The 21,044-nt window shown below is 41.5% G+C and overlaps 1 protein-coding gene across 1 annotated transcript; it reads right to left on the minus strand.

The window, feature by feature from the left end:
- Positions 1-1,973: 1,973 nt before the first annotated feature.
- On the minus strand, positions 1,974-20,577 carry CEP57 (centrosomal protein 57kDa). Its single transcript, XM_010187322.1, has 11 exons — positions 20,458-20,577; positions 15,903-16,059; positions 12,744-12,923; positions 12,317-12,438; positions 11,319-11,435; positions 6,735-6,812; positions 5,557-5,661; positions 5,325-5,405; positions 4,726-4,967; positions 3,912-4,056; positions 1,974-2,207 (listed from the first exon to the last, which is right to left on the minus strand). The coding sequence occupies exons 1-11, from the start codon at positions 20,575-20,577 to the stop codon at positions 1,974-1,976; spliced, it is 1,581 nt and encodes a 526-aa protein (XP_010185624.1).
- Positions 20,578-21,044: the final 467 nt, after the last annotated feature.

The raw sequence follows: 21,044 nt of genomic DNA on the forward strand, positions 1-21,044 counted from the left end.
TAAATGGGTAAAGTTCCTGTGCTCTTATTTTCAGCTGTGTGGTTCTCCAAAGGACTTGCATGACACAAACATGAATAAAGTAACTGAAAATTTTGTAAGTCAAATCTAAATCTCATTCTTCTGCAGATGGTCTTGCAAAATGTTGTGTTCAAACTCTGAATTTTAGAATGACAGGAAAACAAGCTGCATCTATCAAGTTTCTCTTCTACAGCTGCTAAACATTACAAAAATACCTTCACAATAAAAAAAACCAATCAAACCACTTGTGCACTTTGCAGTACATTGTAACTTGTATAAAAGGAGGATTCACGTTCTTCTGTAACTCACGTTTTGCCCACATTCACTGGGATGATTTGGGATCAACTGCTTGTTGAAGCTTGCACCATGAGTACACTTAATTCCAACTTGGGCGCTTCATTCACCGCATGCAGCACGTATGGAGCCTAAAATACTCCTAAGCCATCAGTAAGAAGCTGCACAAGGACAGCCTGAGGCAACGCTGAAGTTGAGCCACCTTGGAGCAAGCTGAGCCCCAGAGCTCCTTCCCAAGCAAAACTACCAAGGGTCCTTTCAGCTGCAGCTTTTTCAGAGCCTCCAGAATGAGCTGCTCCTCAGGGGGTTACTCCAGTTACCCAGAGCCTGTGTGCCTGACATCAGTGAAGGAAAGGGGGATGCCTCCAGGCCTGGGTAACAGCTTCTGCCTTCTCTCCTCACAGCTAAAACCTCCTGTGCCTCAGACAAGCAGGGTGGGTCACCTGCAGATCATTAACACTCAAGTCCTTGCTGCCTGTGTGCACCCTTCCCTGCCCATTAGCCACAGGCAGGGGTGGACAACTCCGAGCTTCACCGTACCCGCAGTTCAGTAGCAGCTCATGTTCATCTCCCTGCCCAGGGAGATGCCGTGTCACCACAGAAAGTACACTGGACTGGGCACGGTCCTGCAGCAACCACCAGGTTGGTTTAGAGGAAGTGCAGCTTTCCCCTCAATTCATTCAACAGGCAAGCTGGCTTTATTATTTAACTGTATAAATGATAATCTGGGCCTTCTATACATTTCATTAATAGGAAAATCTTTACATTATTAACATAATAAATAACATTTACTCAGCTAAGTCAAGAGTGCAAAATGAATTGCACCACTACCAAAGTCAATAGCTCAAAAAGCACATACTTGAAGTTAAAAGCAAGGACTGAAGGGCATGATTGAGGCACTTGCAGTTTAAAAACTCTCGTGGTTTATGTCACTCCTCCTTTACCACCCAAAGCTGTGCACTAGGAGACAGGATACTATCCCCTATCCCACAGCTTTCTCATGAAGTAGGATTGCAGTAGAAAATTTTCACTCTTCAGGCTTGAAAATAATTCAATCAATCATTAAAGTAATTTGGAAAAGTTACTTTGCTCCTTTTTTGAGTACTCAAACATCCATTGCCATGAACGCTGACTAATGCAGTGTAGCAGAGGAGGAACTAGGAGAGTTTAACAGGTGTCCCTGTTCTGCCTTAGACACTTGCAGAGTCTGAGGAACTGCAGCGGCACACAGGACAGGACAGAACTGACAAAGCCCTCAGACCGAGGGTTTTTAACAAGATGCATCTTGAGAAGCCTCCCAGTGCACAGCTCAACAACAGCATGAAATCGCACTGGCATTTCACACAAGCCAACCCACATAAGTATGCAGTGCTTGGTGTGTGAAAGACGGAGAGACTGCTGGAACCACAACACAAAAGGAACTGGCGGGGACCTATACTCAGATTCAGTGGCTGGGTACCTTAAAAATGGGATGTGTTTTACGCTAGACCATAACATATACAATCACACTCAGGGATGGAGTGTTCAGGGCCTGTGTTTCAAAAGTGCACTCAGCATACAGTAGTCTCATGGTCACATAGCAAGAACAGCACTGCTTTACATCCAGAATGTGAGGGAGTCTGACCAGGATGGTGTCAGGAATGGCTCCTACAGAGCAGTCACTAGTCCCAGCTGATGTCGTCTTTCTGCAGCGAGGTCTGTAAGGTCTGCATGTCTCTCAGCAACTGAAGATTTTTCCGACTCTTCTCTCCAGGTTTCACTTTGATGGGACCAGCATTCTTTCCTTTTGTAGTTACTGTAGTTGTGACTTTCACCTCACTGACAGGGAACCTGCTGTCTTTTACTTGTTTACCAGAAGTCTTTTTGGACTTGGATTCTCTCTTAAGCCTCTCCAGCTGAACGAGAAACACGAAGAAAAACATTAAGCAGTGACTTTGTTTTTCAGTTTATGTTGTGCAATTCCTCCAGACATCTGAATTATCCCACCACTCATCTCACCCAGATAAGTAAATGGATGCTCCCAAGTCACCCTGAATAATAAATATTTTATTCTCCTTACACAGCATCACTATATTTGCATTTTCAGAACCATGTTCAGCTTATAGTCTGAACTAGTAGTTTTATCTCCTTAAAATAATGGCAAATTGATTATGGGGGAATGTCTCTATCATAAACATAATAGAAAAAGTGATATATGACAAAAAGTTGATTTGTCACTGCTACTATCCAGTGATTAAAAACCCCAAGCAAACCAAAACCAGATTTTTCCACACATACTAGTGATTTTAATAGCCAGTCACTGTCAGAGATGTAGCTTTAAAAGGAGTACCAGAGGAAACTGGGCAGGGTCCAAGGTGCAGACACATCCATACTCTCAAACAGCAACATGAGTTCCTGTTACTCAGGTAGTGGAGCTCCCCCTCTCAGTTTATAGCACACAGTAGCTTCCCTAAATGCCGACTCCTAAAACTGCTGTCAATAGCTCATCAGAGGACTGTGGTACGGTACGTGCAGAACATTGCTACTGGGAGCTACCACACATCTGTTTCTCTGCAGCAGCTCCTCTGAAGATCCTAAGAGATCAAAGGGGGGTCGTGCTGCTGTTGGAAACCATTTCGCATGTCCAGCGCGGATGTCAGCAGCAGTGCTCTCTGCACATATTTTGTGTTTAAGTTGGGGCAGATGAGGGGGAATCTTGGTTCATATGAACTGAACCAGATGCAACACATGGGATTAAGCTCTTGGGAAGAATTTTGTGAAATGAATGAAGATTAGAGAAAATAGGGAATCAATAGGTTTTATAGCTTTGAATCAACAGGCTACACTATTCAAGACATTTTGAAAGCTGTTTTAAATGGGTTTATCAAGTTTTATAAGTTGCATATCAAAACAAATAGGTCATTTACTCCAAGCAAAGGAGAACTGTTAAAAGATTCAGCTCAACACTGAAAGCCCCTGGGAATCCAGATATCTCTAAATACAGTTTAGGTTATTGTAAGTTGAATGTGAACAACAGCATTTCATGAGGGCTTCCCTGCACTCTCTCTGGAGCTTGTTGTCAGTAGAGACCTCACACAAAGCAGTTGCTTTGGTTCACAGCTGTTTGACACACGCCAGGAACAGGCACAGGTATCTCCTGACACATTGGATAGCCGACCAGAAATACAGCTGGCAGCCCAGGAAACAGACTCACACCTTTCAGCCCTATATGCTGTTTCTCATCTTGTGTATCACCCAACCAGCTTATTCTGTGTCCACAGAATTCAACAGCTGTGGGATTTGCCAGTGTACAGTGGACAATCTTTTCCCTGTTTTGGGGATAAAAGGCAAAACAAGAACAGAAGTGAAAGCTCTGCACAGGACAGGATGAAGAGCGGGCACAAGGGTGACATGGTAAGACAAAGGATACTCCTGCAGAAATACTGGGATAGAAAGACAGAGGCATGCAGAGTAACTGTGGGACATCAAAGCTAAAGCTGGGCACTACTGCTCTACAGTAGTTATTTCTGCTTTATTCAATTGCTGCAGGATTAGGATAAAAACAAACAAAAAGCCTTAAGATAGCAACACAAACATGAACACAGCCTAAAGGAACTCACCTGCAACCAGTGTCTCCGGACTTTGCTGATTTGGTCTGCCTTTGCTTCCATCTTTCCCACCAGTGCCTCAAGTTCCCTCTCCAGATCTTCCCTCACTGCGATGGTTGGGGCTTCCTGGACAAGCTGTGACAGCTGCTGGTGATCGCTAGCGTGGGATTCAGACAGAGCAGAGCTGGCATCAGACTCCCTTGATTCCTAGCACCCATACATCCAGTTCAGAAATAACACTTCTAGGAAACCATAGCATCAGCAGCCAGACATGGCCAACAAGCCATAACGAACCAGTAAGAACAGTTTTGCTGGTCGGTGGCATTATTACAGCAGCAATTCCTGTGGCAGGCGGCTGCTGCTGCAACAGTGTCTCAATAACAGAAGTAGCTTCACACATTCAAAATGAGGGCACGATTTCAGCACTCATTCAGCTACTATTTTGCATCTCTCTATCTACTGCAGTTGTGAAGTGCGATAACAATGCATGTTCTGTTAACCAGGACAAACAAAATGACAAGTAAAACTGTCCTTTAATGGAGTGTTTGTCCAGCGTACCTGAGGCTGTTACCACACTTCTCCCCAACCCCTCACAAATTTCTAACTGCTGCATAAAAAACAGGTATGCAGTCCAGATCATTTATCAGAATTTATTTTTAACTGCAAAAACAAACAGCCTCTACAGCAAATAGAGCAGAGAGACTGTATGCCAAAGACTTCCCAAAACTAAATCCTTTCTAAGGAAAAAACCTTCTGACTTAAGCAAAAGGCAAAGCTATAAAGCATCTACATTCATAACCTGCAATGGAGAATATGTCAAACTCACAAACTCATCTGCCCAAATTCATCTTGTAAAGTCAGCAGCACTTCTGAGAGCTCTTCCTGGGACGAAGAAGACTCTTTTGGCAGAAAGGACTTTCTGCTTCTGCTGGCAGGTTGGGTACTGATGGGTTTTGCTAGTGGAATATCATTTACCACACGGCTGTTACACAGAGCTTTCGTGTGCTGTTTCATCAGGTGCAGGACATGTTGCACGTTGGCACCAACTGAATGACTGGGACTGGTAGACTGGAAGGAAAAGTAAAAGAAAATTCTCTTAAATAGCACTACCAAGAACCTACTTAATAATAAATAAAGAGGAACATTTAAAAACAATAACATTTTTTATTTAATGCCAAGAACGTTGAGGTTTTTTTAACAAATACGCGCTAACAAGAACAGCTTGACTAGCAGCATAGAGAGGACCCATTTTTGGAGAATGCCACTTCAGCAAGTTATCGATACTCAACAATCCTTTGGAAGAGAAACTGTAAGAGTCAAAGAAAATTAAATGATCTGACCACTGGGTGTCAGGAGTGCACCAAGTCAGAGCCACTGAAGATGCTGCAGCAGCTGAGCGTTAAACTGTGGAACTGAGCTGCTCACCTTTCCAGCGACAAAGGGCACATCGCCCAGACACAGTCTGTAGTGGGGCTGTGCAGTGAGACGGCTTGTGAGAGCGCACTTCTGGAAGGAAAGAAGAGCGAAATGTTTATCAAAAGATGACAGAGCAAACCCATCTTCCCTTTGTAATAAAAGGGGGAGCCTAATTCTTGATTGCATGCACACGCCCTTGTTTAACTCCTCAGCAATTGCCCTTCTCTTCTCCCCACATTACCTTCTCTGGCTGTTCAGTTTTCTTCCTGGGTCTTCTTGCTTTTGGAGAAAGCAATGGTGATGCTGCTTGAATCAGTAGTCTGTTGGTTTCTAGGCCTGTCTGAAGCTTTAATTGAGGGAATAAGGGGAGTTACTGGAATTATAGTAACAAATAACCAGAGATTGAGTAAGCTGAGAATTGCAAAACAACAGTTTTTAAAATACAGGCTCTCCGAAAGCAAGGGCTGCAAGTTTTAGGATGCTTCAGTAGTCCAAGGTCAGTTTAAACATTAAAGAACACTTCCTCTGGTAGCACTACTCATCGCTAATCCTACTAAGTTGGAGAATTGGTCTTACTGCATTACTCTAATGCAGGCAAATGCCAAGACATCAGCTGTGCTTTACAGCTGACAAAATATTAGAGAAGTCGGAGCCACACAATCCTGTTCAACTGAACCTGTGGCAGAGTTAACAGACAACTATTCCAGCTGTTCTATTAAATTTGACAGGAAAAATCCCCCCAAACCATCTATTGGAACAGAGGTGGTCAGAGGAGCTCTATGCACCTCACTGTTCCTTCCAAGAGGAAGCTACGGCATGGCTTTAGAAATCATGTCCTGACCAACCTCAGCTAGAAACATTCACAGAACAATTTCTCATAATTAGAGACACTCTCCCCCTCCAATCACATGGCAAAGGCTAAAGCTAGAGCCTAACACTTCAGCTATGTAAGGTTAGGAAAAGACCAGTGTCCTTATGGGCTTATAACCAATAGTATATGATATCTTTTTTCTACCTCCTTCTGCAATATTTCCAGTTACAATTATGAAGGAGCACACTTGTTGACCTTGATCTATTTAAAGCAAAAATCCTCATACATACTCAACTATGAATTAGTCTCAATTTCTACTCTTTTTTCAACTAGCTTCTTTTACTGAAGAAATCAAGCTTCAGTGTGCAAGTACTGTTAGAAAAAGGTTTCCAAAAAAGCTCAGAGAACTTCAGAACATTTGGCACCTACAACAGGAGAGAAAAAAAAAGGGGAAAAAAACCCAAACAAAACCAAACCAACCAACCAGACTAAAACAAATTTTCATTATTCTGTATATAGGAGGCACTTTCAGCAAGCTGAAAAAGTTGATGGAAAGGAAGAGCTAATTACAGTGTGCAACAGTACAAAAGACATTTCCTGTTGGTTACCTCAGCTGCTTTTTCCTGAACAAGCTTTCTCGCGTGTTCTTCCTCCTGAAGCTTCTGTTCCAGCTCTTTCATTTTTTTCTGGTAAAAGTTGAATAAAAATAATAGCATTACTAATGAAATAATTCTTTATTTTCCTGAAGCCTACCATACTGAGAGCTTGAGCAGAAGTATCAGTTCAGTTTACAACTTAAAGCTAAGTGAAGATTTCAACATTAGAATGATTGCTGACATCTGTCTGTATAGGCATAAATGCAGCAGTCAAGTACTTACGCTTAAAAACTTCAATGATTTTTCTATTTTAACATCCACAATTGGTATCGGAATTTAAGTTGTGAATTACAGGGAGGGCAATACACAAGGCAGTCTTTTCCTTTGCTTGTAAAAAAACCTCAAAATACATTGTTTTGTGTACATTATCCTGAAAGATTCTGTACTACAAAAGCACTAACAAAGATAAATCTTGTATAATTATAAGCTGAGAGAAGACTTGCTTTATTTACACCACTAAGGGTACTTTTGCTAATATCTGCAACATAAACACTTGGAAGAAAGGAATTGTTTAACATCGAGCCACCTTCTTAATAACGAGGGGGAAAGTTTATATGATGCCTCTGAGATATCTTTAAGCAAAGCTAAAGTGATTTCATCTTTCTGTGGTTAAACACATGCAAGAACTCTTTTGAAAGTCCTTTCCAAAGAAAAGAGTTAAGGGGAAAGGCACACATTTCTTTGTAAACTTTCCAACAAGATGAAAACTTTATTTAAGCAGGATACACTTACTTAAACTTCCAAAGTAAAAGATATCAAAAGACCTTCTGATTTTATACAGCAGAGTGAAAAAATCCAATCCAGAGCTCCAGGACACAAACCAACTTCCCTTCTCTTCCCCCAAAGACTGATTATGCACAGAGCCACTAACCAATCTTAAGGCAGAAAAGCACACAATTAAATAATTCTGCTTTACTTAAACTGCAAGATTAATGTAACCAGCTGTTATACAAAGTGTTAAAAGCAAAATCCTGGATAAAAACAGAGGATGAAGGCACTATAAACACTAACCTTTTGTGTTGAATAAAATAACCCTTTTGACTATTTTTTTTTCATTCAAAACAGATATATTTTAACTTAAAATTATTTTCTGCCCTTTACAGCATGTGGCACAATTCTTGATTTCCATATGGTCAGTCTCACAAAGATCTTTGTTTGGCCTATTAAGTATGACAGAATTTTTAATATGAAAATACTGAAGCAAATCACCTGTTTGAACTACAGACTGACATGAAGCTGGGCCAATGCTTTTACACTGAAATGAGTAAGTATTCACTCAGTCAGCTGTTTAGCTGCAGTGTGCAGCACAAACTGCATAGCAAAAGTATCTCGCTGTGCTATCAGCAATAAGCCCTGTTAGAAATTATCTATCCAAGTCATACTCCCAAAATAAATCTTTTTCCTAGCTTATAGAAAAAAGTATTACATGGATTACTGGTCCGTCTCTGAGGGAAAGGCCAAAGGAGCAGCTAACAGCAAACACAGATGCTCCCCAGCCACACTGCCCATCAGTAAGTACAGAAAGCACACTGCACGGCAACACTGGGCTGTCTAAAACTCTGCTCAGTCACCAGTAGTAGCTGCAAAAAGAAAATTTAAAAAAATCATGTCTATTTTTGCCTGTTTTCTGGATACAGTACTCCAGGTACAATCTCACCAGAGAGGAGTACAGAGGCAGAATCACCTCCCCTGACCTGCTGGCCATGGTTCTTTTGATGCAGCCCAGGATGTGGTTGACCTTCTGGGCTGACAGCGTATGTTGCCAGCTCATGTCCAGGTTTCCATTCACCAGTTCCCAAAAGTCCTTCTCAGGGCTGCTCTCAAACCCTTCATACCCCAGCCAGTATTGATACAAGGGGTTGCCCCGATCCAGGTGCAGGACCTTGCACTTGGCCTTGCTGAACCTCATGAGGTCCACATGGGCCCACTTCTTGAGCCTGTCCAGGTCCCTCTGAATGGCATCCTGTCCCTCAAACAACTTTAACTTTAAGACAGAAAGGTATGAGACCTCAAAGATACAGAGCACCTAAGTTTCATAAAAATTGGCTGCTGGGATAAACACCCAAATTAGTTTCACCAGAGAAAAAGTGTTTCCAGTGAGAAGACAGTTTTTATCTCTGTGCTTCACTACCTTGCAACTTAGCACCTGTTTGATAGCTGAGTAGTCAGCACCCAGCTGGGACAGGGTAGGTGCAGCTTCTCACCACCCGGCAAATAGAGAACAAGAGGAAAAACTAGAGGTGTAGGTAGCATACAGCCACAACAGGATGTGAAGATTCATTACCTCTCCTGTTTACAGAATGGGGGTGTTTTAATAAGTCTCATTGTTAGCATAAAGAAAAGATCAATTACTACCAACAGGTTCTTCAGAACCTGTCATCTGCACATACATTCAAATTCTGGCCATCTGGCCACAGGCAAGACCAGAGCCCAAACTGTACTTTTAGGGTACATCCCCATTCCCTTACTCCATCCTCAGACAGACACATTCAGACCCTCTCAGTCAACTACCCAGAGACTGCACTGTGGGACTATGGTTGCACCATACACCAGAAAACGCTTTTGAGGCAAGTACTCCAGTTACAAGTACTTCACGTGAATAAGAGTCTCAGCATTTCCTTTTTACAACCAATATTAGCACTGGCAATCTGTCTGAAAGTAACACTTATAGTGCCAGGCAGTGGCTCTGCAGAGATTAAATGCCCTTGGTAAGACCTGCACACAACTTGCACTCCAGCAGAGTCTCTGTCAGAGGCAGTTAAATCACTGCTCGCTCATGAGTAGTCATCTCACCACTTTCCATCTATTTCAGCTCACCAGGTATAGAAACAGTCTATTTCTTGCCTCAAATTAAACTTGCAAATGTTCCTGTGGTCTTGCCATAACTAAAGGAGAGATTAAAGAGGCAACAGATGCAACTGTTCTAAGCAAAGCGTGCAGTCACCCTTTTAGCATTGTAAGGTAATGCTTGGCACATGGATGCTCGCACAGCAACACAGCCTGCAAGCGCAGAGGCATAGACCTGTTGATCAGAAAGCAGCTCATGAGAGCAAAACGATCACAAGGAAAGTGATCTTTAGCCAAAGCTAAATCCAGATTTCTCTCAGTTCCTAGAATTGTTTCAAAATTGTGTGAACTAAACATCCAACTCCACTAAAATAGATTTAATCGTGACAGCTACTAATTCCTAAAGATATTGAAGAATCAGAGACATCTAGCTTGAACCAGGAGAAAAAAAAAAAAGAACAAAACCAAAACAAAACCACACCACAAGTGTTATGCTGAAATTATGTTCGCTAGCCAGGCACAAAAAGAGAAACAACCCAGCCTCACTAAACTCCAGCTGCTATCAGTCAAAAACTTGGTAAAAGCCCTTCAGAGAGGAATTCTGCTTGCTGAACTGATTATTTCATCTCTGAATCTAGAGGAACCTACTGCTGCTTTCAGTGACCAAGGCCCAGGAGACATTCACCTCTTTGGCAAGGGTTTGGTCCAGGTAGACAACGCATGCACTTACACCCCACAACTGCAGCTCCTCACAATGGAATGTCAAGATCTTAAACAGCTTTTTAGAGCTACCTGGCGCTAGGGACTTCCAAAAGTAGTTGTACCTAAAGCTCCTGCAGCAAACCAACTAGCTAAAGATCTACTATAAAACATCACCCTGTGTACTCCTGGAAAAACATCAACTACTTCAGCATCTGGTAAGGGCTGGTAAGCCTACAATTCTGATAAGAGTGCAGAGCAGAGCTCAGTACTACAATCTTATCACTTACTATCTGCTACTTCTTGGGGGACACAAAGGTAGAAATTTGCAGGTGGAGCCTCTCCTTGATCAAGCCACATGTAGTTCCCGTGCCTGGGAGTCTTGTGGTCTCTCTACAGCAGCAGAAAGAGGATGTGGACTGAACTTCAGAAGCCAACACCACAGACAGTGCACAGAAAGAATATGAGCAAACACAGTCACATTGAACCTGTAAAAGCTACTGAATCGAAAGGAATCCTGAAGGGGCAGAGTGGATCAAACCCACTAACAGCCAACCAGTGCCAGATGCCTAGCAATGCCAGCCTCCAGAATCCTGCATACAAAATAACCAGTAATAATTGTATTTCTTGAGGAGGGCAAGTGGCTAAAAGAAAAAACAAACACACCAAACTCACAGAAGTCAAAGGAAGTCTGGGTCATAACAGAACGTAACTGCTAGCATGCACTAGCATGCAAGGCCACCCAGAAGCTGGGAGTGTAGGAACACCCACAATACTGCACACCTCTGTACCAACCGACCACAAAAGAGGAACATCAACAGGTATCATTAAGGCTAAACGAACTGTAGTGACAGAAAGCCTACCTGGCCATGGAAACTTCCAGTAATAACTGCAAGTTTTTACAACACTTCAGCTTTGAAAATATGTTGAGCTGCTGTATTTCTCTACAGCATAAAGTTTTGCTCAGCTCTGTTATCAACATATAGCTATAAAGTGCTGATTACTATAAACAAGGTAAATCTCATGTAGCATCCAGTACAAATGACAGACCTCTGCTATGGACTGCATCGTAGTAAGCCTGCTGTACTCTTTCTCCAGCATGTCCAGCTTTTCCAGTTTAGACTGAACATGTGACTGATCAAGAAGCCGATCTCTCTCCAACGAACCCTTGAAGGGAGAAGTGAAAAGCAAGACAATTATAAGCACAATAAAACAAGACTAGCTGTAGTAAGCCTGGTGTCTGCAGCACAAAGGAGACCCATGAACACCCTAGAGGAACCACTACTTCCTCTGTGCCATTTTTGATGGTGCTATGACTAGGAAGCAACTGCACCACTGATCCATCAGTGTTGGGAACCTCACACTCAACCAGATTCAGATGAGAGAATTCCGCAGTCTCTCCTCCCTCTGAACCCAATGTGGTAAAAACTCCTCATTATTCAGCTATTAGACATAGCTTTCTTAAATTTTTTTCTTCAGTAAATATTTAATAGACAGAAATAGAACAGCCACAGAGACCAATGAACAGAGAGCTCTAGGTGATCCATATTCTGATAAAACAAAATTCAAGCTCGTTTTAGAGAAAGGGCAAATCTCACAGCCACTGATGGTGGGAAATAGAAATTTTACTAGTATTTCTACAGCATCAGTATTACAGCCTCAGTTTAGCAAGAGCAGTACTAGTAAAGAAAATCCCCAAATATCTTAAGAGCATAACACAAAACAGGTTTTTTTCCCAGTGGTACATGGGTATAACACCGAGGGATAACGATGAGCTACTCCAGTAAACCAATCATAAAGCAGCAAACAATCCTTATTACTATCAGAGCCTGATAGTGCCTTAGGGGCAGGTGCACAAAGATGGAAAACACCAGGGTCCTGGTAAGATTGGGAAATTTAAGTAGGGAAATTATCTACACCTAAGTATATAAAGGCCAGCTGAAACAGACATCCACACTTAAAGAGAATAAAATTACAGTAGTTATGAAAAATCATGACATAGTTCATGACTTTTTTAATTTAACCCTGAGATAACCTTGAGAACACACCTGTTTCTCCAAGACATGCGACTTCTCATTTTCTGCATGCTGGATCATTTGTCTCATGTAGTCCAGCTGTTTCTCTAAAAGGCTGCACCGAGACTCAGCAGCTGCCAGCTGAGAAGCCAGTTCTGAAGACAACAGAGGGCAGAAAAGTGAAATCATGCACTGCTTCTTCCTGGGATTTTCTTTCCTCTTTTCAGCATAGTTCCACAACAAACAAGAAAAAGACCACCTACAGGTACTCACAGATTAAGCCTAATGAACTTTTGTATGCATGCAAATCCCTAAAACAAAGTATGCTTTTAGAATTGCTTCATATGTCACTGCAAAGTAAAAGAAGCTCAAAGTAAATTAAAATAGTCTTATGCATTGATAAAAGCCAAGTTTCATCTACATCAGTGTTCTGTAGTATCTATAAAAGTTTGAAAACAACCTTGATTTTTCTTTGACACTTCAGTCTTATCATGCTCTTTGTGTTGCATTTGTTCACTCAGTACTTTTTTATAGTCCGCTGTTTCCCTGCTGAGGTGTTTTACATTCTCCTCTGCCTGAAGCCGTTCCAACTCCAATCGATGAATTTTTTCCTGGAGATTCTTCAGAGCAGAAAATATTGCTGTAATTGAACGAGTATCTTTTGTTAGGTACGTTCAATGTTACCTTGAAGTGGTGATTTAACTTGAAATGTTTTTATGAAAGCACGTTATGTAAGAAAGAGTGTTCCTTACCAGCATCCGAGACTACTTCCAGGAATTAAGACCTGCTTCCCTTTTAACAATAACTGATTCTGTAATTGGTCTGAAACAAATAGATGCACTTGGTGCACAGCTTCATCAAAACATTTGGGAAAGATGTGCCCATTTCCCAGAAAAGGGCACATAAGGAATCAGTAGACTAAGTACAAACAGTGCATCTTCTGACTCTCTATCAAAAGGAAATGAAAGGTCACAACTAGATAGTTAAAACAGTGGCAATTCTCTATACTACTCTTCCTCTACAAGTGCATGCTACCACAACAAAATACACAAATACAAGCTTTCAAAAGGGCTATAGAAGTGTTTATTTCTCTAAGTGACAGCTTTTTTGATCCTTCTGCTTTTGCACTTGCGTGCCTCCCTCCACAAGACATACGCCTCCTTTGTGCTGAACAACCTTTCCTTTTACTGCTCCATCCCCTGCTTTAGCAATTACTCAACAAAACCTTTATATATTCATCACCACAAAAAGAAAAGCAGTTGTAATAGAACCCACATCACCTTGCAATTAGACCATCTGCTGGTAATCTGATGTACTGCATCTCTTAGTTGCATTGTTTAATTCTGCAAGAGGAACCATAAGCCCTTTCCCCTATACAGTCTTGTTAAAGCAAAACACAGGAACATCTGTAGAGACAGCTCATATAGCAGACTAATCTGCGAGGTCACGTTAGCCCACTCCTTTGTGCTTAAATCCACTCTAAAGAAAGAATGAACCTTCATTACAGGATGCACAGGCACAAGAAAAGTTGGGACTGCATATTTGTTTGAGCATCAGATTACAAAAAATAAAAAGGAAAAATAATTATCAGAATAAGTTTTCCAGCATAAAATCTCATCAAATCTTGAAATTCAGAACAGCACATTGAAGTATCACATCAATAAAAACCACCTGCTTTAAGATACCTGTTATGTAAATAGGAAAGGGGAGAGAACAGTCACAGTTGAGGAGAAAGTTACAGATAACATGGCTCTGCATGCAAGATCAGTCACCAACTGTAGCCTCTTTTCTATTTATATGACTGTTATCAGGATTCAGTTCAGATGGGCATAGCTGAAACTATAAACAGCTTTGTTACCATGATCCTTAAAGCTAAATTGAAATCCCTGTATAATTACAATGACAACTAACAAAATAGAGCAATGAAGTTATTTAAGCAATTAATAAAGGTGAAACCAAACAGGATGCCAAGTATCGTTCAGTTGTCCTTATTAGAGTATTAAAACCAACTATGTATGCTGACACACACACACACTACAAAGAAGTTCAAACCAAATTAAGCAGGATTTATTATACTTAATTTTAGGATTTTTCAATATGATTTTTTTCAAAATTGGGAGGTGGGAGGAGTGGTAAGGACCCTCAAAGAACAACCAGATCTACATTCCCATCTGAGGTTAATTCCCATATCCTTAACCTTACTAAAATACACACTCCAGAACATTTTTGCATTTTTAAAACCTACACAAAAAGAGTAAGATATTGGATCATCTGCCTGTTGGGATTTAATTTTCAGTACATATATTTACTTAAACATTTTTTCAAAATAAAGATATTTCATAATTTTTAAAAAGGGATATAATTTATCAGATTGTCTCCCTCCACCCATGCTTATGTCAGAGTTGGCAGATTCCTTGCTTGAAAAGAGTTGCTAAGTGAAAACCTGGAAGTCAAAAATTTGTCACTAATGAAATATGCAACACAATCAACAAAAACACATCTGCATCACAAGGTTCCTTTAGTTTTGTGTCAATGGCACTCTCAAAAATCGATGGCATTGAGCATATGAGAACCTATACTGAATTTTAAATACCACTTCAAGAATTGAGATGTCAGCTATCAGGGCATTAATGCAGAAGTCTAATAATTCAAACATCAACTCTGCTATTTGAACAAGGACTTGAGCCTATCATGCTGGTTTTTTATTTAGTTTGTGTAATATCAGGACTCATCCTGAATCTCTCTCACTTTTCTCCCTATAAGGAAAAAAATATCAAGTTTTTCATACCCTTAGGCCTCCAAGCAACTCCAATCTTAAAGGGAGTATTTTTGCAATGACCCCAAGCCAAATAGCTCGCATCAAAGGATCAGTCCTGCTTTAGCCTCCCAACTCCCCATGTTGCCTGCTGTACTTGCTCCAAGGCAGCTCTAGAGTATGTCTCATTGCATGACAAGCCAATTCACTAAAGTAACAGAAAAATAACCATGAATGGTTTTGCTCAGGTCAAGTCAGGCAAGATGAATCTGTTTATCTGGAGATGAATGCCAGGACCAGAGTGGGAAAGGAGGGAGAAGGAATAGCCTAGAAACAAGGAAGAATACATGGGAGTAAAACCACCTCCCTCTTTGGTACTGAGAGATCTCAGTTTAGCACTACACTGAACTCTTTTCTGCATCCTCCAAGTCTTCACTGGTATGATAAATATTCTTGCTACATCCTTTGTCCATGAAAAGTTTTTCCATTTCATCAGAGCCAAACTCTTCCTTTGCCCCAAACCATACTGAGGACTGAAGTCTCCTTATTTCAAACTCAGCTGTGAGCTTGGGAAGAAAGATTGAGGGAGAGGAAGACTGAAAAATGCACAAAGAAAACACGTCAGGACAATTTCACAAAGTCCTTGGCCAATTTCACAGTGCTTTACTACTGAAGAGGAGCTGTAAAATGACTGTTTTCACTAGAGATTCATTAGGAAAGGGCAAAGGACCTACAAAACAGGTGACCTGCACATCACTGGGAAGTGAGTAAGGGATAAAAAGACTGCAACCCTTGTAGTTGTGGGCATACACTATTTCACCACATGATTTGGAAACAGGTAAGAAAACAACTTTGAACTATTACCTTTGCTGTTGCTTTCAGGATATGGAATTACTGGTTTCTGTGGGGAGCGCAGCAAATCTGAATTAATAAATGGCTTGTACTTCGGATATTCTATAAATGAAGTGGCAGAGAGTCCATCTGTGGCTGATGCAGAGTTATGGGTCTTGTGCAAATCATCCTGAAAACAAAATAAAGCTGTTATTCAGCACATTTTTCTGTCACAATAACAAGAAGTAGAATCCTATTAGATGTGTAGAAGTATTGCTGCAGGAGACTGTAATAGCTCAAAAGCTGTATTTCCTTTCCTAAAGCCTTAGGTTGTGTCATTTTTACATAAAACTCCTCTCCACTAAAAACAGTATCAGAAAGAAAATGTCTTTCCATACTAGTTTGATTTCTACTTCGGTTTTCAACTTATACCGTCTCTTGCTTATTATGAGAAGATAATACACCAGGCAGTTGGAAAACAAACACCTTGCTAACTACTGATTACACTTCCTGCACGTAAGATACTGTCCTAAGGTGGCCAAACGTGATAAAGCACACCCTGGACCATAGTTCTGCATCCACTCATCTAACATAACAGCTCGCTGCCTGTAGATGAGGCAGGGGATGCTCTCTCCTCACCTCACCCTCACAGCTGCATAGTCCCAACCCCTCTTTTCTGCTGGCTTCAATTCACCTTTCCCATCCTTCCATAGATGAACCTCACCAGCAGGAACACCTGGGTGACTCTATGCTACATCTGATGAGTGGCATCAGCACAAGAATAGCCCCAGAAGATCGCTGCCCGGAAGGTGCCTTCGAGCACCCACATGCTATTAGATCAGCTTGAGATTGCTCTCGAAAACACAACCATAGAGACCACTCATTTCTCAGCAGTCTACGTCAGCTTACCAGACATTTGCTGTGTTTTGGATGTTGCAATGACCAGAGGGGACCACCTAGCTGTGAACATGCCATGCAGTCAGGACACCATTAAACTATGTGCTTTCTAACAAGATTCTTCTAAGGAAAAGGGTTCTGATGCTTGTATACTGTGTTTATGGTTTTGACTTAAAAAAACTGGCTTAAGCTTTCTGACTTGTGTATATGAATTAAACAAAATATGAATGCTTACTTTTAATGTGCAAGAGTAATTTCTAACAACTGTACCCAACACTAAACATTTCAGTAACAGAATTTCAAAGTAGCCAAAGAGAGAAGTGGGCTCCAGGCAGATGCAGTGCTCCTACAGCTTTCCACACAGCATGTACTACACTAATACGTCAGCTGAGCAACTGTTGAACTTGGCAGGGTGTATTTCAGCTTTTGCAAATACCAGTTATTGGGAGCATATTGTGACCTAAATTAAAATACATAAAGTATTTGTGTAATTATCTCATGACAAATTAGATAACAGTCCAAAATGCATTATGAGGAAAAAAATTAAGAAAATTTATAAGTTATTTAAAGCCTATACACAGCTAAATTTCCTCTTATAAACAAAGTGAATCATTGTGGACAAGAAAATCAAGACCCTCAGTACCCTGAATGTATCAGTGTTTCTATGCAGTTTTATGAATGCGTCACAGTTCTTATTTATAACATTTTTGTACACAACTTGAGTGCTTTTCTTGGAATAATTGCATTTGCACAAGTACATTTGCTACCATAGCAAGCCAATTAGAACACTAATCCCAAATTAGACATATATGAACAAAAAATATTTTGAACAGAATTTTGTGTGCATGCATATATACATATGTAACAGAGTAACAGCAGCAACATAAGCCTCAGCAGCCCAAACAGCAGAAACTGTAGATTCAAATATCGATCTGCTATTTTTATTTGCTACTGATTCCAGTCAAAGGTATATCATGGAACAGCCAAAAGTGGAATCAGTTTGAAATCAAAGTAGACCTACCAGCATCAGCATTTTCCTACATGTCTTTATTTTCCACCTGTAAAATCTTGTCTGTGAATTAAAAATAATTACAGTAAACCCCTCCCCAAACTACTGTTTGAAGAGGAGGTTGGGTTTTGTGTGTGTGTTTGGGTTTTTTTTTATTACTGGCATAAGTAACACTTGTCTAGCCACCAAAGACTAACCAAAAGGAAAAGCTTGCGTACTTGAACACTTGAGCACCAAGTTACACAAAGCAAAACAAATACAGGCTTTCGACATGTTGCACATCTTCTAAATTTCACCTGGACGCATGGTACAGGCACTAATTGAAATAGTGTAACAGTCAGTACAGATACCTGCTTGAAACAAGTACTGAAAAAATTGTGCCAAAACATTGTCTATTGCACAGGCAATCACTCTTTGCTTCAGTCTAAATAATCATTTGCTACCAAGTATATTTTCCTTACATGTTCAAGCAAAAGACTAGTTTATATTACATTTCACACACAGCAACTTCTAAATGAGTGAAAAATTTGAGAGAGTTTATGAAACAGCATCAAGAAATCTCCCATCACAAATCTCAGACTCAAACATCACACCAACTCTCTGCTCTTCTCTCCAATTTCTCTCAAGTCATTAAAAATTATTTAAGTCTGATTCTGCTCTTGGAAATTCTCAACAGGGAGAGTCTCAGGAAAATCTTGAGACAAAAAAAAGAAGAAACACACATGAAAATCAGGGAAGTCTATATATTTATTCTGAACCTCAGCTAGGCCACATTGGCTAACCAAATCTCCCCTCACTCTGGATACTCCCTATAGTCTTCCCTTCCTTAAGCCACACTGAAGTCTCGTAATAGCAAACAAAGCAGCTTAGGAGTCCCGCAAGGAGCTAAGTGCACCCGAATTATGTAAAGACAGCAAGCTGAGCACACTTCACCTTCACAGGTCTGAGGACATCACCTTCCAAAACTCATTGCTGCTACCCTTGGGTGTCACCTGGCTACTCAAGCATGCAAAAAGGAACATTAAAAACACGGAGCAGCAATAGCTTAACACACCAGGAGCACAGGGTGATCTCCTGAAGCTCCCAAAGACTAAACACGGGGGAAGGGGTTGGGGGGAGATACAACCTCACATGTCAACTTTTGAAATAAGAATCAGCAACTTGGCGAAAGGGGACACTTTTCAAACTAAGCAACTTGCGTACAGGGTAAAAACAATGCACTGTAACATTGTTACTTCTCTGATGCAGTAAAGAAATACAGCACACCATGAAAAACTATCCAGAAGACTATCTCAGCAGTACAGTAAAAGTTTCAGTAAGAAAAAGGAAAAAAAAGTATCAATTTTTTTTCCTCTCATCCCACACAATTTCACTAGATCCATGGACAGTAAAAATAACAACTATTTATGAGCAAACTGTAGAATGAAAGAGGCAGAAAAATGTGTAAAGTCTCTCAGGCAATAACTGCAGCAAGAAAGCAGGAAGGCACCAAGTCAGCACCTTTGGCACTGGGAAAAGGCACTAAATTAGAGAGGGCGTATTGCAAGTTTTATATGGGTGCCCAGAACAGGAGCGGGGGGGGAAGGAAAAAATCTGATGTTTGGTGATGGCTTAAGTGACACACAGGAGTCCTCACACTTGGTTTAAGAAATAAAGGAAAAAAAAAGCAGAAACTGGAAAATTCTGTAGGGACTGAGAAAAAAGGCAATAGAATAACCAGGTATTGAGTTCACTTAGCATAAAATACCCAAGTACCCAGTCATCAAAACTTTCAAAATAGCCACTTTGGAGGGACAATCTGAATTAGCAGCCTACCCTCACCCTTCAGTACTGTGTTACCCTCCCTATCATGCAGGGGCCAACCTAAGTGCTGTCTGTGCCTGCCTGATACAGGCTGGGTCTGGAGCACCCTAAATTTAAATAACATCTCTACTTAAAAGCAGGCATTAAAAGGTTAACTTAGTCAAGCCATTACACCAAACAGAGGAAAAGAGAAAGTTTTGGCACAATATAGTAGTTTTGTTAAGTTTCTCCTGTAGCATGCCAGAAGTACGAGAACCAACTATTTGCGAAGTTCAGGAAGTGTAAAGTTTGCTTTTTCGTTTTTTTTTTTAACCACATGCAGAAATTCTTCAGTGGGCAACTTTTTTCCTTAAAGTTTTGTTTGAAAAAAATACCAGTCAGGAAGGGTACAGTAGTCCACAAATCACTTAATCACCACTCCTGCTGTGCACGTGCAAATACAGGACCACGCTGCAGAGGAGGAGGAGACGCAACTGACAACACAGAGCTAGGTACCCACCACGCAGCCAGTGAGACTCCAAACCATGAACCCTCAGGAGACATTTTGCACACCATCGCACTGTGTTCTTTTCACCCTCTCTACTCCTCTAAAGCACGCATAAAACACAGCAACAAAAAAACCACTTGTCTTCAGAGAGCTACAGACAACAAGTCAAAACACCAAACAAGAAACCCTGCTTGAAATGTCTGCTTCAAGGGATCACCTGGTGGAAGCAGCAGCTTCCATCCACCCAGCTCAGCATAGCCCAGCTGTGCTTGCTCCCGCCAAGCTCCCATTTCTTCATGTCACCCGCGGAGACACAGGGCCCATTGCTCCTCTATGCTCAGCAACACGACTGAGTAAATCCTGTCCTCGGCTTGCAGCCACCTACACATTACCTCCAGATCTGCCAGGGGCTCACATACACGCCTAAGGATGCGGGTATACACCGGAGTTAAACCCCAGTTTAAAGCCACGTTTCCCTCTCGCTGGTGGGAGGGAGCAGACGCCAACTCCATCGCTCGCTCTCCAACGGGATGCGGCAGCTGGCTGTGCCAGCCCAACTGACCCGGGACCGCACGGACATTTAACTCGGCTTCATCTGGCTTTAGAATAGGCGTTTTCAAAGTCACGACTCCAAATTATTTCTGAAAATAAACCGAATTACAGCATTTTATTCCCATCCGCTCACAAACATGCACTCCAAATGCCAGCGCAGGGGCAGTAAGAGGGGTTGTTTAAATAGCAAACGATCTTCTTCTCTGTCACTTCTACAAAATGCGCGCGCATCTATAGCTTTAACACACAAATATTTTGCATTTAAAAGACCACCCGGTTTTCACGGTCCGCGCTAGTCCGGGCACGCCGAGAGTGACCAGGCCGCACGGACCGACCGCTGTTCCCGGAGCCCGCCTCGACCCCGCTCCCGCCCGAGCCCTCAGCTCGCCTCCCCTTCCCCTCTCCGCGGCTACCAGCGGGGTGAGGG

Source organism: Mesitornis unicolor, unplaced genomic scaffold, assembly GCF_000695765.1.
Source record: "Mesitornis unicolor isolate BGI_N332 unplaced genomic scaffold, ASM69576v1 scaffold12196, whole genome shotgun sequence".
Lineage (NCBI taxonomy): Eukaryota > Metazoa > Chordata > Aves > Mesitornithiformes > Mesitornithidae > Mesitornis > Mesitornis unicolor.

What these genes read in the sequence shown, in the direction of transcription:
- CEP57 (XM_010187322.1), bottom strand. Translation starts at nt 20,577, where the DNA reads ATGGAGTTGGCGTCTGCTCCCTCCCACCAGCGAGAGGGAAACGTGGCT. An exon ending in AGCCCCTGGCAGATCTGGAG is followed by an intron (nt 16,060 to 20,457) that starts GTAATGTGTAGG and finishes TTTTGTTTTCAG; the next exon opens with GATGATTTGCACAAGACCCA. An exon ending in TCCTGAAAGCAACAGCAAAG is followed by an intron (nt 12,924 to 15,902) that starts GTAATAGTTCAA and finishes GTTCAATTACAG; the next exon opens with CAATATTTTCTGCTCTGAAG.